We start from the raw sequence: 27,566 nt of genomic DNA, 5'->3' as shown, positions 1-27,566 counted from the left end.
GTGAGATGGTCTTGACCAGGTGATGGTAATTTTCCAGCAAGTCCAAAATCTAAGATTGCCGCCTTGGCCGTCATCTTGAAAAGTATGATTTGAAATTTTCTTCGTTACTAGAGGACAAGGATGTCGACAATTTTTCATTGTGCAGCACAATCGGATGTTCTTCTTAACGTAAAACACCTACTCTAAACTTCCTCTATTCAGACCGATGGACTTCACCTTAAACTTGCCTAAAGTGTCTGAGATGATCCTGATGATTTCGGGTGGATCCAAAATAAAAAATGCCCGTGCTGGTCGGCATCTTGAAAAAAATCTAAATCTCTCCAATTCCGCTGATACCATTTACCAAAATAGAGAAGTACCGGATGAATAATGGACTGTTTCTCTGGTGCTTAAATGTACATTATTCTATTTTTTCACGGACAAAAACAAAAACAAAAAACAAAAACAAATGGCCAGCAGGCGGCCAATTAAGATTTTAAGGAGGAAAGTTTTTCATTAATACATTGCTATTGTTCTCTCTTGAGGAGTACCCGATTGATTTTTTAATCCCCATGGTCACTAGTTGTGTACCTTTGATTTTGGGATAGATGATGAAACAAAATGGCTGACCGGCGGTCATCTTGGTTTCCCATTCTTGAATTTGATACAGGCATTCGGTTCCTATTTGTGTGATTTGATCTCGGGACAGATCAGAAAAAAATAAATGAACATCTTTCGTTTGGCAGTTAAAGAGCAAAAACAGAGTAGGAGAGAAAAGAAAGCAGAAGATTCTACTTTTAAAGAATAAATAAAGATAGTGGGTGCCAAGATCCCTCTGATATCTCGTTATTGTGACAGGTGACATGCACTTGTGGTTATTGTATATGGTACATTTCATATTTCTCTCTCTCAGGTTAATTATTTATCTAAACTTACAAACAAGGGCCATCAGAGACAGGTTATGCCCCCCAGTTGGGACAAATTCAAGAACGAAAAATAACGAAGGGCAATGAGAAAGTGATGGTGCTTGTGTACTACCCTCTTACTAGCTGAGATCTATCCGCCTATCGAGTTTCATATTGATACCTCTTAAAGTTTTTAAGTTATGCTCTGGACAAAATTATGAGGGTGGACGGACGGACGAACAGACAGACAAATCAGGCCCTATATGCTCTCCGTTTTGGGAGCTTAAAAACACTTGTTAAATATTGTGTAACCTCCATTCACTATGGACAAAATACATGTGCAGTGATATCTGGTTTTATTGAGATAAAGAAAACACACTGCAATTACAAAGTATATGGTGACTATCTGATAAACTAGCTTTACAATCAGGAAAATGCCTTCTAAAACCTCTAAAATGTAAGGCACTTTTTGTTTGATTTTGTCTGACATTTCCACATCATACAGTGTACCATACTGGTATGTCACTGTATTATATCCCTGAAATAGAACGTGAATTAATAGCACCATGTTGTACACTGAAGAAATTATTTGCATACTTACAAAGTAGTTACATGTTGTAATGCACAAGTTTATTTATGAAAATTCAGAAAATCGCTGTTATGTCCAATGAAATTTGGAACTATGTTTCCGCACAAAATAATTATTTTGACGTCCGTCATTAGGCAAAATTCAGTGTAAGGTCAATGTCAGATGTCAAACACATATTGAACAAAACTGTTTAAGTTTGAAATAGTCTGATGATCAATAAATGTTGCAGGTTAAATAGAAAACATGGTCAGTGTCTTAAAATACAAGTTGTATTTTAAGACACTAACCATGTTTTCTCTATGTATCCAGCCTGCAAGTATGATCTTACAAATGTACAAAAGTACTGAAATTTCAGAAAAAAACATTCCTGTACAGAAGATGTTGCTTAAAAAGGGAAAAAAAAAAAGTCTCTGATATATTGAATAAGGAGAAATATACTGTGCTTTGTTTCACCTAGGCAATACCATGCATTCAAACGTTTCTATGTGTGTAGGAGTGACTTCTTCCATGTATGCCTACATCCCACCCCATCCCTAAAAATAACAGATCTGAAAAAATGGCCAAAATTAATTATGTGTACGTTACACCTAGTTCCGAGGACAAACATGTTTAAAATGTGCTTATTATCTATAATATCATTACAAACCATGAGTTATTTCAATCTAAACACTTAGTGAAGATGTAGAATGTACAAAGCATTAAAAAAATGAAGGTAAAGAAATTACATGACAAATGCTTACCGGTATAGTTTATAATAAAAAATAAACAATGTTAAGAGTGAAAAGTAAAAAAAAGGGTGGACTAAATCCTTTCCTCATATATATATTTCTATAAATGGCATTCACACTGCTACATGGTCCTTGTTCTTAGTGACAATAAGAGGACTACATAGTTTGATCAGACAAGAGAATGTGTCAGTAAAGCCAGGTTTTCACTGTATGATTATGAAAGTTGTTTACACAATATAATTAAAACTACTACATACTATGTACATGAGACTGTCTTCAATGAACCTAAGAAGGCTACACTGTTTGGTCAGGCAAGAGAGTGTTTCAGTAAAGCCAGCTTTTCACTTACAAGTGTTTTTGAAATCATAATAAAACGTTTTTCCATTAAACCTGTGTTCAGGTTTTATTTTACACAGTCATAATTAAGGACAGTGTACTTAGAGATGGTGTCATTAACAGTGATATGAATTCCAATCAGATTTACTGTGTGAACTTGTCAATAGAAAACCAGACAGTCTACATTTTACTAAATATTTCACTCAGCAAAAGAACCTGGCCAATTTCTGATTTATCATAACTACATAAAGACCATATTAGGTAGAAACAGATCACAATCAAATTCTGTCAACAAACCAAATATCTCCACTGATCCTTCTAAGTACTTAGTCCTAATGATATTCTAGTGTTTTTCACACCCAAACTATGGCGCTGGAGTTTCTACATTTGTCTAAATAGTAATAATTGTAGAGGCACTAATTTGATACAAAAATGACAATCTGCTAAAGTTTGATTGATAGCGTTAGATACTTTACCTTTACACCAACGGTCAACTTGTGATTCCATGTCTATTACTTTAATACCAATACATTCTACTACCATAATAATATTCAACAACATAACAAAAAAAATTCATCGGACTACAAAGTTTGTATAAAGTCTGTTGATACACACAAAAAGTCCATTAAAATATCAACAAAGCATTGAAATTAATGAGTATGATGACTATCTGAAAACCCAGAGATCCTTTCTACAAGGGGCATAACTCAACTTGCACTACATCATCTCAATGAATTTGTTGATATTTCACACATGATAACTCTTGATATGTTTATAAATTATGTACCTGTGTATATCGAATTACATATACTCCCAATGTCCAGTGTCTTATACAAACTGGATTTGAGTTAACTAACAACACTCCTATAATTTATATTACATTGTGTTTGAACCCTGAAATCTACATAACCTGCAGTCAATTTCATATACTGTATACAACATAAAACATATGGCACTGAAATTAGTTATCATTTACACTCATTAATAACCATAACGAGAAATAAATGATTTGCATAGTCACTTCAAACCTTCAACATTAATAAATGCTCCTACTGTCACTTAACCCGGTTTACACTCATAGTAGCCCAGTTAAAATCTATTTTCTTCTACTTTAAATAAAATACCAATAAAACACTTGGTGTATCGATATCTATGGTAAAATCTACAGTTAATTTTTGTTTATCTTCTATACCTCGGATATGGAATTTAACAATGCTAAGTCTTCAGTATTTCTTCTTTAATGAGGTTCCCTTTAACAAATCCTGAATGTATAATAAAAATGTTTTGAAGAAATATAAAAAAAGAAATCTTGAGTTTAGCAGGCCATCCACTGAATGTAAACACATAGCAGTATTATTCTGCCTAAGAACTCTTTATTTGGTTGTCTAGTTCTCCAGCCTCTGGTGGAACTATTATATCTGACAATCATTCTCCACTGCTTAGTAAAACTCTTCACTTGGCATAATAGTTCTCCAGAGCTTGGCGGAATACTGCGATGGAAAACTTGGCATCTTCCATTGTGAGACACATTGGTGGTTTGATTCTCAGTACCTGAATATAAAAGAAATCAGAGAAATCTCTCACAGTTTTGCTAACTTTCATTTTTCTCAAAAAAATAACACCAGACTCAAGGCAAGATTCTTAAATACATGTACTTGCAAAAATAATCCTGACATAATCACCATAAATGCACCTTTATCAATTTGGTTCCTTAACTACAAAACTTAGTTAAAACTCCAAGTAATTCACCAAGGAATATACTATTCCCTCGCCCTCCAGGATCCCTGATACAGGAGAATAAACTCTTCTCTAGCCCAGCAGGGATTCCCATTACCAAGCACAGATTACATTTCCCTCTAGCCCAATACAACTTCCAACCACAGAAGACAATATTTTGTTTTTGAGATGGACAGTATTCACCATAGAATATACATATATGTACACCTCCCTTCCCCAGACACCCAATAGTCGCCACAGAACACAATATTCCCTTTCCAGGGTTGACACAGTACTCACCGTGGTATATACACCTCCCTTCCCCAGGAAGACACCCAATAGTCGCCACAGAACACAATATTCCCTTTCCAGGGTGGACACAGTACTCACCGTGGTATATACACCTCCCTTCCCCAGGAGGACTCCCAATAGTCGCCACAGAACACAATATTCCCTTTCCAGGGTGGACACAGTACTCACCGTGGAATATACACCTCCCTTTCCTAAGAGAACTCCCATATCCTTCACATCTTCCCATATATTGTTGACATCTTCCACAGGAAGAGGTGCTTTGGTTGCCTAAACATCCATTAAGAATGAAGTTTTATCTTTAATAGACAACAATAAAATCTTAAATGTTGATTTTTATCATGTATATTTATAAACCACAGGTTCCATGTCTCAATGCAAATTACAGTCACTGAACCTCTGCTTAATGGGACCAAATGGTTAAATATCATTATTTTTTTCCATGCATTTTGATTTTTGGCAAATGTTGTTAAACTAACAATTATGTGTCTACCACCATTTACTCTTTTGATCGGTGACACCTGAGTTCATCATGTGACCTCAGGGAACCTCTTTTTATTCGCTCTTATTTTATCTTAATCTTTAGATGTTTTTAATCAAATGGTTATTAAAACTTTTAAATACTATAATTACCAGAAAACGTTTAACAGATATTTAAATGTTATAATGCTTTTTATCAAAAATGAACATCTAACCATTTATTCCCTTTAAATGTCACCCGACACTTTTCTTTAATCCCTCGACAGATTTCACTGTAATTTTCTTTTGAATTAGCCACAATATGACGTAAAAGGAACAATTTCACTTTGTCTGCTTAAATAAAAATGTATCTACATGTATACATATGTATACATATATACCTGCATATTGTTTTCACACAAGGTAAGCCTTGGAAATATACCATGTTAGGATAAAAGATTAGTCATATTCATGACGAGAAATTCCATGGCTCATGTATATTTTTCCCTACTAAATAAAACTTTTATGGAGTCTAGAAGCACAATAAGATGACAAACTGGGATGGAAAGAAACTTTTTTTGTGAAGACTAAAGAATGGAAAGCTTTTCTTTACCTTGTCCTGCACCATCTCCACACCAATCATGAGGCCTTTCCCGCGAACATCACCCACAATTTCAAACTGGTCACGTAGTTTTTCAAGTTCCTTCAGGAAATAGGTTCCAACAACATGTGCATTGTTCTGGATTCCCTCCTCTTCAATTACCTTCATGTCCAACAAAACAACTGGTTTTGTAACGATCAATATATCTCTGTATCATATCTTACAATCTTTGCATGAGTTAGAATGACATGGAACCTTATTTATTGTTGTTCTGTATAGTAATATTCTGCTACCATTTCTTCTTCACTAAAAAGAGCATTTTTACAGAGGTTTTTTCCATGAAGAAATTCCAACAATTCAATTTATTATTTATATGTTCATTGCAGTTCAGATACCAAGCTTACATCAAGTACAGATGAGCCGACAGCAGAGCACAAAGGATTGCCACCATAAGTGTTGAAATGAAGTGCTCTTTCCATACTACTGGCGATCTCGGGAGTGGTTACCACAGCAGCCAAAGGGAACCCGTTACCTATACCCTTTGCCATAGTTACTGTAAGGGGAAATATTACACAGTATTGATGACCAGATAATTATGATATAATTGTACAAAGACAGTGTTAGTTTATCTAAGACCTCTACCAGATAATTATCCTCATTACTTTGTGTTAGTACTACACAGACTACTTAACCTGGTATGATGTTATTATCTACACAGAATCTACCTGATGATTATTACTTTGTGTTAGTACTACACAGACTACTTAACCTGGTATGATGTTATTAGTACTACACAGAATACTTAACCTGGTATGATGTTATTACTTTGTGTTAGTACTACACAGACTACTTAACCTGGTATGATGTTATTAGTACTACACAGACTACTTAACCTGGTATGATGTTATTACTTTGTGTAAGTATTTTACAGATAATTACTAATTCTGGTATGTAATTGTTACTCTGTCAGTTAAACAGAACATAACACTAACCAATGTCTGGTATCACATCATGTCCCTGAAATCCCCAATAGTGTGTGCCAGTTCGGCCAAATCCTGTCTGGACCTAGAAAAAGACAGAAAAGCATTTTTTAGATATCTCTGTATGATGATAATTTCCAGATTAAGTGGTGAAGAAGGATGTTGGTTAAGCCACAATAAAAACATCAAAAGGACAACAATGATCGTAATAAAAGACACTAGACCAATGTCGAGGAAGGGCCCCGCATAATACCTACCCCTTATGATTGAGTTTCTTAATATTAAGAAATATATGGACAGGTGTAAGTATTGAAAGCAACTTTCATCAAAATCCAATGAAAATGGACAGATGGACAGATATATGTATTGTTACTCTGTCAGTTAAACAGAACATAACACTGAACATTGAATGAATGAGGGGCTTATGTACCAAGTATCACAAAGCAAGTTTTAAAGAAATCCCAAATCATTCCTTCAGAAGATATTGTGTAAAACATTCAGCCAATCAGATTGCAGCAGCCTCATTAAATATGCGCGGAATTTGGCGAACATCGAACTTGAGCAAGGGACTTATGTACCAAGTATCATAAGCAAGATTCATCGAAATCCCATCATTCCTTCTCAAGATATCGCGCGGAAAGCGAAACCGACAGACATGTAAAACATTCAGCCATTTGCAGCAGCCTCATTAAATATGCGTGGAATTTGGCGAACATCGAACTTGAGCGAGGATGTGTACCAAGTATCATAAGCAAGTTTCACAATAAAAACATCAAAGCAAAACGGACAACAATGGACATCAAGGTGATTACTAAAACCCGACATTATGTTAATTCTGTATGGAATCTTCATAGCTGGACAGTTTGGTTTAGTTTTAAACTGATAAGTGTTTTATCAATAGCTACAGCCAGTTAAGGTCGGCCTCCTGATTAGTGCATGTATTGTGAGTGGATGTATAAGCCTCCTTGTGATAGTAACTTTAGAGTACTACACAGAAATATATACCACCATAGGCTAGTCAAGCCAGACACCCCACCTGGTTACATACTGATAATGGGCTTACCAATCTTACACTACTACAAAATTATAACTGAATGTTAAGTAGGAAGTAGTACCGTAAATACCAATTGTTGACTCTGGTATGTCTTGACCTGGGTACAGGAACCAAAGCCTAGCTTCCCGACAAGGACAGGGAACACTCCACTAACAGGAAGTGAAGAAGTGTTAAGGGAGACATCAGGAAGAAGAAAGATGTTTAGAAAAGAGAGAAAATCTAAAATATTTCAAGTTTAGTCACCTCCTCGGCTCATACAACACGAGTATCAGTGAAGCTGATGAATGCTTCCCATAAACAACTTTACTGGACACAAAATTTTAATAAAGGGCAATAACTCTGTAATTAAGGGGTTGTGGGCCCCAAATTTGGTACAATGCACATCAATTTTGTATGGTCAATGTATACACCAAGTTTCATTATACATGCTTAAATGCAAGCAAATTTATGATTCTGGACAAGATGTGTTTAACAAAGTGCAACAGCTCTGTAACTGAGTGGCTGAGGGCCCTGAATTTGATATGCAGCACATTGTCTGTGTATGATTAATATACACACCAAGTTTCATTACCCTAGTTTAAATAAAAGCAAAGTTATGCTCCAGACATGAAATCTTAACAAAGGGCAGTAACTCTGTAATTTAGCAGTTGAGATCCCTGAATTTGGTAGTCTGCACACCTCTTAGTATGACCAATGTATACACTAAGTTGCATGATCCTTCCTTCACTGTGGGCAAAGTTAAGCTCCGGATATGAAAGAATGGATGGAAAGAGGAATGGACGTATCAGGAGGTGACTATATGCTCCTCCAAAAATTTTCAGGGAGTATAAAGATAGCTGGTACTATTCTTACGCCCTACCTACAGGGCTGTGTAGCTGGATTAAATCTGTTTGATGGTCAATATAAGAAACTTTGTTTTTGTGGCTGTTAACATGAAAATAAAGTGTAACAACAAATCTTCAAATAAAAGTATACTCTGTAAGTTGTATTGCATGCGATATCCTCAAAATCACATATTTTTATTTTAAATGATGTTATAGCTAGGTCTAAACCACAAAAAATAGTACCTACAAACATTTTACTTGGGTTTCAAACAGTCTTACCTCATCAGATATACAAAGTCCTCCATGTTCCCGAATTTTCTCAAAGGCTCGCTTTAGGAAATTCTTAGGAAACTGGACCGTCCCTCCGACTCCCTACAGATATATACATATAGGTCTGAAAGTCACATAAATCATTTTCATATGTAGAATTCTTGTACAGAGAGCATATGATGTCTACAGACCCTTGTTTCAGAGCCACTGTTTTTTCTGCTGTTTCTAACACATGTTCTAAGTGATATAATGCCTGCTGTTGGTCCTGATTTCCGATATCATCTTTATGTCCTAACATCACCTGTGATCTCCCATAATCTGATAATGACTTAGTTGACTCACTGATAAGATGATATACATTATTCCTGAACACCTACCTGAATTGATTCTGCGAAAAAAGCACCAACTTTCCCTTTGGGCATGGAAAACCTCAAGACATCTTCTAGCTGTTCCAAGTAGCGGTCACCTGCTTCACACTGACCCTCAGCACAGTCACATGACCTCAGTGCCTATGAATACAGCAAGAAATCCAGATGGTCAGTTGGAATTAAATAAATCTATTTACTTCTTAATCCTTTTGTACATTTTTCTACTCATTTTCACAACCACCAGTGAACATCACTCACTGGGTACATCAGATCCAGTGTACATATATGTCTGCCCTCAATCCAAACCCCCATCCCCACAACCGAAATCAGATTACTGTTTACAGACAAACATTAAACTCACCTGACAAGGTGAGTCCCTACAGCGTGCTCCTCCCCAAGGTCCTCGGTAAGGGTCTGGGTTCATGGTCTGTCAACAAAGAAAATATCTCAGGAGTTGAATATAAAAAAACCTTTTAATTTTCATGGGAAAAAATATTTACATATAGAAATAAGATTTTTGGTTTTTAAATAGTTCATGACAAAGTTCAAGAAACTCTTTCAAAACAAAATGGGAAAAATTGTGACAAGTTTCATAAATGTTGTCAATATTTACTTAACAAGTCAACAATTCTGTCATAAGGTTAAGTCTATATGTCTTAAATTTAACGCAAATTGTAATAATTAAAAAAATGTGGTAATACTATGGGTGTTAAGTAATCACAGTGATAACAGGATATTTATGAACCAAGACTTATTTGAACATTGATGTTTGTATATACACAGGTACAATTATGACAGGAAATTTAAATCTGAAACCTTCCGATCAACATACATTACTGTATATGATGCAATGTTTTCATTAATTGATATTATCATATGTGTTAGATATTAAGTAATTAATGCAATGCACCACTGACAGTAATGTCTGTTGATCCGAACATTTCAGATTTGAATTTCCTGTCGAAATTGTACTTGTGCTTAATATATGACATATGTACAAATCTTATCCAAGTATATATACATATGTAAACACATACATAGTGACTCATGTGTTCATATTTCTTAATAGACAGTGTGACCATGTCAAGAATTTCCAGCTTTCTATCACTACAAATTCCAAACATCCATTTTAGGGGATGTAAGGGTGATGTAGTTAGTTAGGTGGTTAGTCCAACTTCTTGGCTAGGCAATTTGATGCCATAAATGGCAAGTTTGAAGCCCCTTTAGGGCACAAGTCAAAAATTATATATATTTATACGTCATGATGCTGTAACCAAGACATTTACAGCTCAAAGTTATCGTCTGAAGATGGCTGAAAGGCTTGAAAGTATAAACGATAATTAATTTATGTGCTGCATTGATTTTGTATGTCTTCAAATACATTGATATAGAGAGAAATATTTCTTGTATTTTTGCTTTTTCTATACCATGTTAACATTTTACCTGATGCATGCCAAAGCCTGAGGGAACATTGTAGCGCCAAGTGTTCAGGGCTGTGAGACCCATCAGATAGGGACTAGCACCATGGTAACAGTTCCTACAATCATTAAATAATGAAATATTGAGAAATATTTATCTATGTAATACAAACAGCTTTTATAGACTCTCGTTGTAATGGTAATATCCTAATTTAGTATAAATAGAGACACATATTGTTATGTTTGATAATAATTCTGGTACATATGAAGTCTATTGTTACTGATGTGCTATAATTCCTATTAACAAGCTTTCATTGTGTGGTAGTATCCTATTTCAGTGTATATTTCAATATGTCTTTAGTACCTGTAGACATATATATTCAATAACGTTCTATAATGTGAAGATACTGGTTTATCTGAAGTCTACCATTACTTGTGTGCTATAACTGCTTTTTTGAATTGTCCGTCAGTGTGTGGTAACATTTTATTTTCAGGTATAACGACTGTCTCATAAGTTGACAAATATAACATTCTATAAAGCAATAAAGTGACCCCAGCTTCCCTGACAAGTTTGAAACTACTGGTAAAACAGAAGTAGGATACTACTGAGTGTGAGAAAATAGCTTTGAATAAGCTGATTAGTAACTTTTTTTAAATTGAATGGAATATTAATAATGTATAAGTGCTTTTTAGTGTCTCATAAGTTGATTAATTTTGGCTCAATATTGATCTAATTTCTAATGTTTGATTCCTTTTATTATGAGTGTAGGTCAATATGTGACACTTAGATGAAATAAATTACTATTCATTATTATATGAAACATCTGGGGAAATGAAAAGTGTACCAGTAATACACCTAACAATGTTATTGATGTTGTGTAAAATACTGAAGTACACATATCTAGAAAAAATCATTGATAATTGTATGAATAAAATTTATGGTGGTGATGAAATTTATGTCAGATCTGATTACATCGAACAAGTCACTGCTATCTAAAAAACATATACTCACCTGAGAAAAAGATATACATTCTTGTCAATTTGTGTGTAATGATAAAGTGCTATCATGCAAAATTAACTCAACAGAGAGAGCCATCATTAGATCTGGTGTACTTTACTTACCTGAGAGAGCCATCAGTAGATCTGGTGTACTTTACTTACCTGAGAGAGACATCATTAGATCTGGTGTACTTTACTTACCTGAGAGAGACTTCAGTAGATCTGGTGTAATTAACTTACCTGAGAGAGACATCATTAGATCTGGTGTACTTTACTTACCTGAGAGAGCCATCAGTAGATCTGGTGTACTTTACTTACCTGAGAGAGACATCATTAGATCTGAGAGAGCCATGTAATTAACTTACCTGAGAGAGCCATCATTAGATCTGGTGTAATTAACTTACCTGAGAGAGCCATCATTAGATCTGGTGTACTTTAGAGAGCTTACCTGAGAGAGAGAGCCATCATTAGATCTGGTGTAATTAACTTACCTGAGAGAGCCATCATTAGATCTGGTGTACTTTACTTAGAGAGCCATCATTAGATCTGGTGTAATTAACTTAGAGCCTGAGAGAGCCATCATTAGATCTGGTGTACTTTACTTACCTGAGAGAGCCATCATTAGATCTGGTGTAATTAACTTACCTGAGAGAGCCATCATTAGATCTGGTGTACTTTACTTACCTGAGAGAGCCATCATTAGATCTGGTGTAATTAACTTACCTGAGAGAGCCATCATTAGATCTGGTGTACTTTACTTACCTGAGAGAGCCATCATTAGATCTGGTGTACTTTACTTACCTGAGAGAGCCATCATTAGATCTGGTGTACTTTACTTACCTGAGAGAGACATCATTAGAGAGAGCTGGTGTACTTTACTTACCTGAGAGAGCCATCATTAGATCTGGTGTACTTTACTTACCTGAGAGAGACATCATTAGATCTGGTGTACTTTACTTACCTGAGAGAGCCATCAGTAGATCTGGTGTACTTTACTTACCTGAGAGAGACATCATTAGATCTGGTGTACTTTACTTACCTGAGAGAGACATCATTAGATCTGGTGTACTTTACTTACCTGAGAGAGCCATCATTAGATCTGGTGTACTTTACTTACCTGAGAGAGCCATCATTAGATCTGGTGTACTTTACTTACCTGAGAGAGACATCATTAGATCTGGTGTAATTAACTTACCTGAGAGATAAGACATCATAAGTTCCTGTATACATTCTAGACATAAGAACAGCCATGTCATTGGCTTCAGAACCACTGTTGGTGAAGTAACACACCTTAAAAAATAAAAAAAAAAATCTTTTGATATATAATCAATGACTTTGGCTGGTTTTACAATAGCATTTAGCAGGACACCTGGAGATGAAAAACATAAATCAAAGTACTGAAAGTACTGGTATGCTAAGACCATTAAAACAATAAATTCTTTGTTATTAGCTTGCTATATACTGAAAAAACTATAAGCAAGCAGTACATCATTGCAGCCCATAAAAAATGACGAGCAGGTATCAGAAATAACAAGCATAGTAGTATTACTTATGTAATAAATGTCCCAAGTAGGCTCCAAGATGATAGGGAAGTTGTCCATTTCTTTGGATACATTGTAGGGAATGTTGATCTTGGACACCATATTATCACTTTAAAGACTGCGTATCTTATTGGTTTAAGATCATTAGCTAGACCATCATGCAAATAACATGCTACGTACAAATATTGGGCAGCTTCATTTTCCAGATTGTTTGTAAATGACTGCATAAGAGTGCCAATTTTATAAAACAAACATGATTTGTCATCATAACTTAAAATAGAAGATGCCTGTTCTTCTGGAACACCTGGTCTTATTCTCCTTGTACTTTTTCAGGGAATCTTCAAGTAGATATTGTCTTTGTTTCAATTTCACACTTGTTTTGCTGGTTCTACAATTCTGTTGACATGTTTATATATTCTTTGTTCTCTAAAACTTGTCGCAAGATATTTTATTCCTCTTGTATTATCATTTTTTAACATCCTTACAGTGACCATGAACCTTGAAATTTGCAAGATGTGAATATCTTTTAGGTTGTGAAATTTGAAAGAAGAATGAGGGTAATGCAAAGGAAAACACACCCATGCAACTATCCGTTTTTTGACTGTGACCTTGATCTCGGACATCTGACCCTGAATTTCTTAAGAAACCGAATTCTCATAAGGGATACATGTTCCAAATTTGATTAAGGTATACTAACTGTTTTAGTCTCAATGCGTTTACAAGGTAATCCTATTGTACTTATGCAAGTACTGTGACCTCTACATTCAATCCTCAAAATCATTACTATATCCTCTCCACATTGCCCAGGGATAACTGAAACTGTAATCCAAATGATAACTAATACCCCCAACATCCACAGCCTTAGTTATCTCCCCATGGTGACCTTTTGCACAGAAACATCCTCTGAAACACAGCGGCATGTGCACATATTCCCTGACATTCCTGCGAAGTTTTGTTGAAATTGGTCCACAGATTTGGAAGTTGACCAACATGCAAAACCTGTCTATATTGACCAGTTGCCATGGCAATCAATATTTCGAGAGAAAATGGTGCATGCACATCTACACATTGTCCCGAATATTACTGTAAAGTTTCATTTGAGTTGTCCAGACAAGATGTGTCTACAGACAGACAAACAGATGGATAGACGGATAGACAACCTGATTCCAGTTTACCCACCTTTTGGTGGTATAAGAATGCACAAGAGTGCTTACAAATTCCATGTGGACAGACATCATTGAAAAATAATAATAATAATAAAAACATGATAAATATGCTTATATCTTGTTTTCTTTATTCAGTATTCTTTCCATGCTTTGATCAGCAATGTAATCTTGTCATGTCAATATCCTAGTACAAGATTGCATACACAAAATTGTTGTAGGTGGACATTTAAGATGAATAAAAAAAAATACACGTCTAAGTTTAAATGAAGGTTTTAAACAGAAGTTGTAATATGTTCAGTATACAGTGATTTTGCTAGACAATTGTAAACTATAAACTCGGTATACAGCGATCTTTTCTACACATTTGTAAACAACAAACTCAGTATGCGGTGATCTTTTCTACAAAAAGTTTTTTTTATATATATTGTATACACTAAACTCAGAAAAAAAATAAATAAGTAAACCTTTCTATGTACACTACAAACTCAGTATACAGTGATCCTTTCTACACAAACTTGGTATAACTAGTGAATCTTTCTACACAAGTAAATTGAAGATTGTATACAAATTTACTACAAATGCAGCATACGAAGATCTTTTCCACATTTTTTAAGTTTCTGCGATTTGTTGATTCTTCTTTTGTGATGGTAAATATATTGCCACCTTTAGAGAGTACTGTGACCTTAAAAGGCAACATGGTTGTTAGCATTTCCTCAAGTGAATAATCATCTTCAACATCTAATTGGAGGCCGGAAAGAAGGACGTTTTTCTCCACCATAAGGTCCTCAAATCCATTGTTGGTCATAATAGCCAATTCCAAGTTAGAAGAATCAATAGAGATACCTTCTACCATTCCAGATTTCATTTCTTCAGGGACATCCACCTGCTGAAAGAGAGTAAGGGAAATAAATAACTATATTTCATTATTGCTATGATTATGTGCAAGAAATATACACTTCTGTATAAGCTTATAGTCTTGAACTTCCCAATAGGAGTCTATATTAAATATACTGTAATTACTTATTTTGACGTTCAGGACTGTCAAATTATTAAGCGATGGACAGCTTGCAAAATAATAATATCTCGACCATGGTCATACAGAGATTGTGTAATTTAAGAGAGCCTCTTGGAGAGTGTGAGAAAATACCATTGGAGGATGAGCCTACATTCCAGTTAGACGAGAAAGAACCAACCTGGAAGGAGGTTTTTGAAGTTGTGAAGAAAGCAAGATCAGGATTAGCACCTGGATCGAGTGGTATACCTTACAAAGTATACAAGATGTGCCCAAAACTTCTGAAACGGCTCTGTAGGATTCTGAGGGTGATTTGGAGGAAAGGGCAAATTCTGGAATGCTGGCAGACGGCAGAAGGGATATTTGTACCGAAGGAGAAGAACTCTGCGACCATGAACCAGTTCAGAACCATATCACTCTTGAGTGTAGAAGGGAAAATCTTCTTTGCCATACTTGCCAGGAGGATGACGAAGTACATGACATCGAATGAGTACATCGATTCTTCTGTGCAGAAAGGAGGAATTCCAGGATTCCCTGGATGTATTGAACACACCAGCGCAATCACACAGCTAATTCGGGAAGCCAAGATCAATCAAGGAGACTTGACAGTTGTTTGGTTAGACCTGGCCAATGCATACGGTTCTGTCCCCCACCAGTTGATTTTCAAGGCGCTGGAACATTACCACCTCCCGGATCACATCCAGAAGATCGTGAAGAGCTACTTCAGCAACATCAGGCTCCGATTCACGGTCAGGGAGATAACAACATCTTGGCAGGCACTTGAGAAGGGTATTGTAACAGGATGCACTATATCGGTCATACTCTTTGTGATGGGGATGAACCTGATCATCAAGGCGGCAGACCGGGAGACTAGAGGACCCAAGACTTCATCAGGAGTGCGAGTACCACCAAACAGAGGGTTCATGGACGACCTGACCATAACAACTACCACCCACGTGCAGGCGCGATGGATCCTGTCAGCACTCGAGGAAACAGTTGGATGGGCAAGGATGAAGTTTAAACCAAGGAAATCTCGATGTGTTGTGATAAAGAAAGGGAAAGTGACCAGAAAGTTCAAGCTCTCGATATAGCAGGAGGAGATCCCAACAATCATAGACAATCCAATCAAGTGTTTAGGAAAGTGGTTTGATGCTAGCCTGAACGACAACAGGAATATCAAACGTTTGCAGAACCAGGTGGAAGAAGGTTTGAGGAGAATTGACAAATCAGGACTGCCCGGTAAATTCAAATCGTGGATGTACCAACACGGGCTCCTACCACGCCTCACGTGGCCTCTAACCCTGTACGAGGTTACCACTACCACAGTGGAAATCCTGGAAAGGAAAATAAGCAAATGTCTACGACGTTGGCTTGGAGTCCCCCCAAGTTTTACCAGTGTGGGCCTTTACAGCACCACAGGCAAATTACAACTCCCATTATCATCACTGGTAGAAGAGTTCAAGGTGGCAAAGGTTAGGCTGGTGATGACTGTTAGAGACTCCAAAGATGAGGAGATCTGGAATGCTGGAATTGAGACTCGAACAGGACGCAAGTGGTCAGCAAGCAGTGCGGTACAGGAAGCAGAGAGCAGGCTAAGGCACAGCGACATCGTTGGGACTACCTGTATAGGCAAACGGGTTAGGGTCAACGCGGGTGGAAAGGTGGGGAACAGCAGACACGGCTGGTAGGAGGAAGATGGTTCAAGATAACATCAGGAAGATGGAGGAAGAGATCAGGAAGGTTAAAGCTGTAGAAATGGGAGCACAGGGAGCATGGACCAAATGGGAGACAACGGAAAGACGTCTTACATGGGCAGATATCTGGAAGTTGGAACCATGTAGAATCCAGTTCCTCCTGCGATCAGTGTATGATGTCCTACCAACACCTACCAATCTCCACCGATGGGGGATGACGGAAAACCCCAACTGCCCACTGTGTGACCAACCGGGTAACCTGGCCCATGTATTGTCATCGTGCAACACCGCTCTGACCCAGGGGAGATATACATGGAGACACATCAAGGTACTGCGAGAGCTAGCAGACACCCTTGAGAAGGAAAGGCAGAAAAAGAGGAAATGTACCAAACATCAACCATACATCAACTTTGTAAGATCTGGAGAGACAACCAATAAGAAAGCAGTGCACCAAGGAGGGATACTAGATGGAGCAAACAGTTGGGAGAGGCGGGTTGACTTAGGACAAAGACTAGTTTTCCCAGATGTCGTCCAAACCAACCTTGTCCAGATATCCTGCTATGGTCACAGCAAGGGAAGAAAATGATAATGATTGAGCTAACTGTCCCCTGGGAGGATCGATGCCAAGAGGCTCATGAGCGGAAGAAAGGGAAGTACGCTGATCTTGCAGACGACGTGAGAGCAAAAGGATGGAGTGTGTGGGTCTTGCCAGTAGAGATGGGGTGCAGAGGGTTCCCTGCACAGTCCATGTGGAGGATGTTTTCTACACTAGGCATCCAGGGAAGAGACCGAAGGGCAGCTGTTCAACGACTATCAACAACAGCAGAGAAGTCGTCCAGCTGGCTTTGGTGGAGAAGAGAAGATTTGAGCTGGAAGCCATCCATCGACGGGCAGTGATTTGGCCAATCACTGTCGACTCACCACCTTGAGGACCTTCTAGGATAGGAGTCGAAACATCCAGTGAGAGGTGGTCCTGGCTGATGACGTCGATGGATTCTGCAGTCTAGCGATTGTTTTAAGGTAATTAATTACATTGGACCGTCATGTAATGGTAATCTAATTATTTTGAAAATACCTGTAATGGAAATGCCATTTTCATAACATAATTTAAATTTATTTAATTACATCATCATGTAATTGAACCCATGCCCGTTACAAACATTAGCTGTCCTAACTGATCCTAAAATTAACTTTGGCTACTTCTATCACAAAATTAACTTTGGCTATGTCTATTACAAATGCCACATTTAGCTACAGTAGAGGTATTTCAAAAATGTATGTCATTGTAGCTGAAAAGACATAATTAATGGTTACTTAACCAGAACTACAGTTCTGAACAAACCACTACAAAGCCTGGTTAACTGTACTAAGAAAATGTCCTCTCAATTAATCAATTTCATTGATTATTGACATCTTATTGTTGTACTCACTTGAGTTTCTTAAAGTTTCAATTTAACTTTTAATAAGGCCCAAAGTGATAATACTGCAATATCTTAATTAGCTCTCGAGGGGTATTGGTTTGACTATTTATCCCATTTCATTCCATTCACCATGGAAACAAAACTCTAAAACGCTAAAAAAAAGTCGACAATTAATGACAAATATTGAGTCTAGGGCTGTGTAAAATTGATGAATCAAAAGTGTTGAACTGAAAGTGGATGCAGTTGACATAATACTGAAATGAAATGAACAAATACAGTACATATATAAAAAGTTCAGGCATAATAAGAATTGTACCAATTACACTTTACACATTCACACTGGGACCTTACACTTTACACATTCACACTGGGACCTAACACTTTGCTAGGTTTATCCTAATCTTTATTACAACACCTTCCGGGATTCAGATGTTAACTGACATCTTCATTATTCCCAATCTTTATATTGCAATCGTTCACATGCATCACTCTTCAACAGAATCAATGAGACATCATGTCAGAAAGACAAAAACTAAATTTAAGCTAAAACTATATATATTAACTTCACATGTAAACCTTACAATTGGCATACCTGTAGAGTTCCCGTACGATTTCATACCCTGGCCTTGGGGTACTTATAAATTATCTCCGATTAAAAATTTGAAAGAGCTAGATCTACAATAGCACGGACAGTGACCGATATTTTAAAGTAAAATCGATATATTATACAGATAGATTCCTAGATCTATTCACGGTAGCGTAAGTAGTACAGTACAATATTACGGATAAGTTTTTTTCTGCTTAATTTCCGATATGTTGGGCCACTGACAGAAGTGAGACCATTATGAAACGATCATTCAAAAATAAATCCATTTCAAAATACTGAAATACTTTACGGAAGCAACAAAAATGTGCTAGATGCTTACATAACATTTTTCAAATGCATACTGCTTCAAAGCCAAAGGAAAAGTCTTGAAACTATTTTGAAAAAAAGTGCCATGGCGGCAGTGCCCAGCTTGCGCGTTGAGCCTAAATTCAATACATGCGATGGCTCATTTCAAATGAATTGTTGCAAAAAATGCAATTGCTAGTTCAGTATAAGTGTTGACATTAAATTCAGCTTATATATATATATATAGTGATACTTACCTACATAAGTTACCCGCCATCTTCTTTCAGCCGCCGTCTTCTTTCCGGGGCAGCACCGAGCACCCCGGCTGTTTCCGTCAAAATTTTATGCTACTCTAAATCATTCTTATTTTAGTTTCATTCTTATTTTCAACTACATATTTCAGTATTTTCAAAAGTTTTCAACAGTATTAAACGGGATGAAAATTTTCGAAAAAGAAAAAAAAGAAAGATATGACACCCACAATGCATCGCGCGGAAAAGAAAGTTCAGCCGCCATATTGGCATCGCCTCGCGAAATTTACCACCATAAAACGTGAGTCTTTGTCATTGTATTTACAAATTTCGATGTCTGATTATCATTAATACACAACACAAAACGTTTTCTTGATGTACAAGTAATGAAGAAAATGTCGATAAGGTTGTTTCATTTAATGACTAGGATCAGCAACTTGTAGGGGCGATAATCCAATGATTACGGTAATGTCCGGCAGATGGAGTAGGAGTAAACTTTCGATTTATGAACCAATGAAAATGAAGTACTGATACTCAGGGCCAGGGGCGACAGCAACATGCTGAAGAGCATTGAAAATGCTCTTAGCATAAAAATGTATACAGGTAAGATAATATATATGTCACCAATAACACTATATAAACAAATGAATGTGTTCAGGCAACACATATAACATATGTCACCTGTAAAACTATCTGTACAAATGAATAAATATATTCAGGTAAGATATTATAAAGGACACCTGTAAGATAACACACAGGACACCAGTTAGATAATATACAGGACACCAGTTAGATAATATACAGGACACAGGTAAGATAATATACAGGACACCAGTAAGATAATATACAGGACACAGGTAAGATAATATACAGGACACCAGTAAGATAATATACAGGACACCAGTAAGATAATATACAGGACACCAGTAAGATAATATACAGGACACCAGTAAGATAATATACAGGAAACATGTAAGATAATATACAGGACACCGGTAAGATAATATACAGGACACCAGTAAGATAATATACAGGACACCGGTAAGATAATATACAGGACACCAGTAAGATAATATACAGGACACCAGTAAGATAATATACAGGACACAGGTAAGATAATATACAGGACACCAGTAAGATAATATACAGGACACCAGTAAGATAATATACAGGACACCAGTAAGATAATATACAGGACACCAGTAAGATAATATACAGGACACCGGTAAGATAATATACAGGACACCGGTAAGATAATATACAGGACACCAGTAAGATAATATACAGGACACCAGTAAGATAATACACAGGACACCAGTAAGATAATATACAGGACACCAGTAAGATAATATACAGGACACCAGTAAGATAATATACAGGAAACATGTAAGATAATATACAGGACACCGGTAAGATAATATACAGGACACCAGTAAGATAATATACAGAACACCAGTACAATAATATACAGGACACCAGTAAGATAATATACAGGACACCAGTAAGATAATATACAGGACACCAGTAAGATAATATACAGGACACCAGTAAGATAATATACAGGACACCAGTAAGATAATATACAGGACACCAGTAAGATAATATACAGGACACCAGTAAGATAATATACAGGACACATGTAAGATAATATACAGGACACCAGTAAGATAATATACAGGACACCAGTAAGATAATATACAGGACACCAGTAAGATAATATACAGGACACCAGTAAGATAATATACAGGACACCAGTAAGATAATATACAGGACACCAGTAAGATAATATACAGGACACCAAGATAATATACAGGACACCAGTAAGATAATATACAGGACACAGTAAGATAATATACAGGACACATGTAAGACACCAGTAAGATAATATACAGGACACCAGTAAGATAATATACAGGACACCGGTAAGATAATATACAGGACACCAGTAAGATAATATACAGGACACATGTAAGATAATATACAGGACACCAGTAAGATAATATACAGGACACCAGTAAGATAATATACAGGACACCAGTAAGATAATATACAGGACACCTGTAAGATAATATACAGGACACCGGTAAGATAATATACAGGACACCTGTAAGATAATATACAGGACACCAGTAAGATAATATACAGAACACCAGTACAATAATATACAGGACACCAGTAAGATAATATACAGGACACCAGTAAGATAATATACAGAACACCAGTACAATAATATACAGGACACCAGTAAGATAATATACAGGACACCGGTAAGATAATATACAGGACACCGGTAAGATAATATACAGGACACCAGTAAGATAATATACAGGACACCGGTTAGATAATATACAGGACACCAGTAAGATAATATACAGGACACAGGTAAGATAATATACAGGACACAGGTAAGATAATATACAGGACACCGGTAAGATAATATACAGGACATCGGTAAGATAATATACAGGACATCGGTAAGATAATATACAGGACACCTGTAAGATAATATACAGGACACCTGTAAGATATTATACAAGACACCTGTAAGATATTATACAAGACACCAGCAAGATTATATATGGCTCACCTTGAGATTTCCTGGCAGTGTAGCGGTGAGTTTCTCGGCATACTCATGGATGGTTGGATGGAGGTATATGTTAGTTGTGTGCCACAGTTTTCCAAGCTGTTCCTCTGCCCTCCTCCTCACAGTTCTACACAAAGTTACAATGGCTAATGATCATGGTTGTTATCACTCTCTTACAAAAACCTGCTCCAAAATTTACTTGCAGAACTAAAATGATCTTGACCCTTCGACCTCTACACTTTACTTTGATCTGGAACCTTTGATCTCTATCAATCTAATTAAGCCAGTAATAAATGTTCTTAGCCAGTATTTTGATGCCATGATCAGAGTCTCAACAAACATCCACATACTTAATTATTTCAAAATACAGTGAGCTTTTTTGATACCTACGGATGACAATGGCCAACACTGACAGTAACAATTCCCCCAAACAGGTCCAGGTAGCGGGTACCATCCACATCCCATAGCCACTGCATGTGACCTTGGTGTACTAGCAGAGGTTTCTTGTAATATGTGAACAGAGCTGGGTTTAAGTTGTCACTTCTGACCTGTTTGACTTTGGATCTCTCAATACCCTGTGAGAAAAATAGAAGTAAATTGTATACTTTAAGGTCAGTCCTGACATTTCAATATTCAATGGAAAAAGGAAAACATCCATACTCTAAGCTTCCAAAGAGTCCTTAGACAATTTTCAACTTGTTAGATATAAAACAAAGATGCATTTACACATATATATATGATTAAACAAACAATCCACCTTTCACTGTCATAACCTTGTACTGACCTTGTAAGGGTCTGGCTGAAAGTCACATGGAGGCATCTGTGGGCCCGGGGAACTTGCCACACCTCGCTGACAGGCCCCTAGAGAGATATAGTCACTATTAACAAATTTTTAGAGGCAATGATTATGTGTGGTAGATCATCAGCACCATGTTCTAATTAAGATATCATTTAAACTGTATAGATATTCTAACATTTGCTAACAACTTTTATCAACATAAATTAAACACTCTTATACATGAAGGCTTGGATGAGAGTATACAAGGGACATTACTGTGAGAGGAAATTTGACTACACGTACCAGGAGAAAACCCATGTGGTCAGGTCAATAACCTTTGACCTTTCAGTTCTGATCAGGCATTTAACCCTGTTCACCTAGGTGAAAGGCACGAGTGTTTACATTAGGGTAGCTATACATTGCTTGCTACACACTGTAATATATCCCTCGGTGTATGTACACTTTTAATGCTGCTGATACAGATAAAAAATCTTACATATTTACATTTGATAGTCACATATTTCCAATTTAATAAACATATTACCTTGTACATACAGTTACAATAGCAGTAAGTTCATTTGAACAACTATAATTTACTGAGCGAATGATTAAACAGATGTTAGAAATGTCAGGAACAAATAGAAAATTAGATAAATTTTCGGACGGAAACTTAAAGTCAATCTTATCAATGAAGTGCCTATTTCAGGATTCAGTGATTACAAGAGATCCCAGAAGGATCTTGGCGCCCTCCATTGTTTGATCTTTATATGCTCTTTGAAAGTTGGATCCTCTCCCTTCTTTTCTCTTCTCTTCTCTGTTTTTGCTCTTAATTTGCAGAAATTACAACGATAATCTTTATTCTAAATTCAAAATGGCCACCTGGATGCTATTTTATTTCTTGTAATCAGTTCCAAAATCAAATGGGCACAAAGAGAGATCAAAGGGAGCAAAAGTATGAAATTTGACAGATATCCATTCAGTACTTCTGAAGAAGTAGCAATAACAATCTTTACTAGGTCAAATCCATGATGACTGCCTTTCGGCCATTTTGTTTTTCTTATTAGTCCCATACTCAAACAACCACAAGCAGGGACCTAAAGGAACCTATACAAGAAATTTGAGAAAGATCTATAGTGTTGTTCTCAAGAATTAGTGATAACAAACTTTCAAAGTCAAAAGCTAAGATGTCCGTCTGTCAGCCATTTTGTTTTTCTGATCAGTTCCAAATTTACATGGGTAAAACTAGAGACCAAGAGGAACCCACATAAGAAATTTGAGATAGATCCATCAAGTTCTTTTCAAGGAAAAGTGATAACAAACTTCATTGAAAAAATCCAAGACAGCTGCCTGTTGGCCATTTTGTTTTTCTGATCAGTCCTAAAATCAAATGGGCACAACTAGGGACTAAGGGGAAACTACATAAGCAATTTGAGAGAGATCCATTCAGCACTTCTCAAGAAATAGAGATAACAAAAATTGTTTTCAGATGGACAGATGATGGATGGCGATTTGAAAAGAACACCATCTGATGATGGCGGGCTAAAAGACACATGCATGGCTACAATACAATACAGAAATATACATATGGAAGTCACAGGAACTGACCTTTGCCCTGCATGATTACGTCATGGTTTGGTGCAGCAGCATATTGTTATAACATTGACATTAAATACAGCTTGTTTGTCTGTATATATGTTTGGTATACAGAGGGTTGAGAAGGGGGTGTTAGGATAGGGATGACAGGGAGTGGAAAGGAGGTCTTAAGAGAATGTCTGTATCAGCTGGGAAATTTAGCAATATATTTTGAAGAAAAAAATACCTGATAATTTTTTTCCTTATTTGAAATGCAAGCTAAAATCATAGCAAAAGTTGTAACTTATGTGACAATTTGAAAAAAAAATAAGGTTATATAAAGGAACTAGATGTTTTAATATGTGTATAATGTACATAAATGTTATGCCAGGAAACTCATGTTATTTATGGGAACAATAATGTTACAAAAAGGAAAACTTATATCATATACAGGAACACTATTGTTATATACAAGTGCACTATTTTTATATACAGAAACACTAAAGTTATACACAGGAACAATAATGTTATACACAGGAATACTGATGTTTATACACAAAAACACTGATGTTAAATACAGTTACACTGATGTTTAAATACAGGAACACTGATGTTATGAACAGGAACACTAATGTTTTATACAGGAACACTTATGTTATACACAGGAACACTGATGTTATAGACAGGAACACTAATGTTTTATACAGGAACACTAATGTTTTATACAGGAACAATAATGTTATATACAGGAACACTGATGTTATATACAGGAACACTAATGTTTTATACAGGAACAATAATTTTATATACATGAACACTCATGTTATACACAGGAACACTAATGTTATAAACAGGAACACTAAAGTTTTATACAGGAACACTAATGTTATAAACAGAAATACTCATGTTATATACAGGAACACTTATGTTATAAAAGGAACACTAAAGTTTTACACAGGAACACTTTTGTTATACACAGGAACACTGATGTTATAAACAGGAACACTAATGTTATATACAGTAACACTTATGTTACATACAGAAACATTGATGTTTATACACAGGAACATTGACGTTAACTACAGGAACACTAATATTATATACAGAATTACTGATGTTATATACAGGAACACTGATGTTTATATAAAGGAAGATTTAAGTTATATACAGGAACACTTATGTTACATACAGAAACAATGATGTAACATACAGGAACACTGATGTTTATATAGTGGAACACTTATGTTATATACAGGATTACTGATGTTATATACAGGAACACAAATGTTACACACAGGGACACTAATGTTATACACAGGAACACTGATGTTATATACAGGAACACTAATGTTGCATACAGAGACAAGGATGTTATATACAGGAACACTGATGTTATATACAGGAACACTAATGCTATAAACATGAACACTGATGTTTAAATACAGGAAAACTAATGTTGTACACAGGAACACTATTGTTATATACAGGAACACTGATGTTATATACAAAAACACTGATGTTAAATACAGGGACACTGATGTTTAAATACAGGAACACTGATGTTATATACAGGAACACTAATGTTATATACACTGCTGTTTATATACTTGAATTCAGATATTAGAAATGAAATCTTATATTAGATAGAAGAATCTTGATGTTAACTTACACGTGTTAATCTTATTTGCCACAAATGCAGACCTAATCACGAAGTTCGTATAGTAAATGTAAGTGCTCCACAAACCATACATGTACTATATAAATATGATCAGATAACATTCACTATTTTTTCAATGTAGGTTTCTAATGGTTTACTGGGTGCTCTTTATGTACAATCATGTATAGAGACATTTATCACACATATGCGTCCCAGATAAACTTCTGTACATAGTTGTAGCCAGGGCCGAGCTAGCAACACTAAATACGTTCCTAGATATCTAGGCATATTTATAAAATTCACAGATGTTGCATAGAAGTCAATACAGATCTTTGAATTTTGCATTTGGAATGTATAAGCACTTCACATCTAACCAATATGCTGAAAAAATTAAACAACGTATACGTCATCCTGATTTGTATGATCGGGTTGTCAATTATATGTGGGTCATGCAACGATAAGAGTTTGCAGGGGCAGAGCTGGACCGAGTCATAAGTAACGATGGTACTATTGAAATACAATAAAACCAACCCATCCATTGCTGTATCTACATTAATGTATATACTCACATGTCCACGAGCGTACACACGACTTCAGCGAAAGCGTCCTGCTTGCAAGAGCCATGTTTTCTGTTGTGTACTCACAGGTTGAATTAACATGCCACCTCTGACCCAACCTTTTGACCTTTGGCCTACATTCGCGGAGCCGTTGGAAGCTGCAGAAGCTGTGTGGCTCCGTTAGGAGCATTAATCACACTTCCCGCGAAGTTCTGAACAATTTTTGATATAGACTTTTCGTCGTACATCTGTGACAACCATACAATAATATGATTTATTATAAAATATAAGCGGTTAACAGCAATATATACCATTACGAAAAGACTGATATCATCGACGTACATGTGTATTACAAAGGGATGTAATAGCATCGTATGTATGGTATTCCAGTCACGTTTTCGCGTGCCTATATATCTGTTTCATGCCTGATGAAACTGTCGCCTGTTTCCGAAATGTTATCATTTAATAAAAGCAGCACAATAGATTTAATGCAAATACCGAGGACTCAAATATCAGAAATGAAATTTTACGTACGTTGATAAGTTGTGAGCTTCATATTTAACGGTTAGACTTTTGGCGGACATATTGCATTATTTTTCAACATAATCCCTTTCAGTATAAGTCCTCCACAGCATGTATGACGTGATCATCTGACTGAAAGTAGGTCACCAGCATCACCTCGAGTTAAAACTTTTAAGTTGCCATGATGGTATTGACAATATTAGTTAATGTTATGTAATGTACAAAGGAAACTTGATGCATACCAGAAAGATTAAGTTTAAATCTTGATATTAAACAATAACCTCTGTACTTTTCAGTACAATATGTTTAGTGTCAATGAACGGATATGTTTTGCGATAATTGATAACTACAAAATGAGGTGTAATTTGATCTCACAGGGAGAGT

The 27,566-nt window shown here is 36.2% G+C and overlaps 1 protein-coding gene across 1 annotated transcript; it reads right to left on the bottom strand.

Moving 5' to 3' along the window:
• Positions 1-1,225: 1,225 nt before the first annotated feature.
• Positions 1,226-26,777, bottom strand: LOC132560635 (alanine--glyoxylate aminotransferase 2, mitochondrial-like). Its single transcript, XM_060225299.1, has 14 exons — positions 26,673-26,777; positions 22,881-22,957; positions 22,487-22,671; positions 22,100-22,223; positions 12,731-12,825; positions 10,562-10,655; positions 9,480-9,545; positions 9,128-9,259; positions 8,760-8,852; positions 6,615-6,687; positions 6,027-6,175; positions 5,635-5,784; positions 4,734-4,832; positions 1,226-4,088 (listed from the first exon to the last, which is right to left on the bottom strand). Exons 1-14 carry the CDS (start codon positions 26,725-26,727, stop codon positions 3,990-3,992), a joined length of 1,491 nt encoding a protein of 496 aa, XP_060081282.1. The 5' UTR covers positions 26,728-26,777; the 3' UTR covers positions 1,226-3,989.
• Between the last annotated feature and the right edge of the window lie 789 nt (positions 26,778-27,566).

The sequence above is a fragment of the Ylistrum balloti genome, unplaced genomic scaffold, assembly GCF_031769215.1.
Source record: "Ylistrum balloti isolate Yb309-2 unplaced genomic scaffold, AGI_CSIRO_Ybal_v1 Utg371088, whole genome shotgun sequence".
In the NCBI taxonomy this organism is placed as follows: domain Eukaryota; kingdom Metazoa; phylum Mollusca; class Bivalvia; order Pectinida; family Pectinidae; genus Ylistrum; species Ylistrum balloti.
Note: the sequence above shows the minus strand (reverse complement) of the source record. Positions and strands in the feature narration are given on the sequence as shown.

Coding starts and splice junctions, on each gene's coding strand:
- LOC132560635 (XM_060225299.1), bottom strand. CDS start 26,727: ATGGCTCTTGCAAGCAGGACGCTTTCGCTGAAGTCGTGTGTACGCTCG. Junction 9,260..9,479: donor GTAGGGACTCACCTTGTCAG/GTGAGTTTAATG, acceptor CTGTATTCATAG/GCACTGAGGTCATGTGACTG. Junction 6,688..8,759: donor GACTTTGTATATCTGATGAG/GTAAGACTGTTT, acceptor GTCTTTTTCTAG/GTCCAGACAGGATTTGGCCG.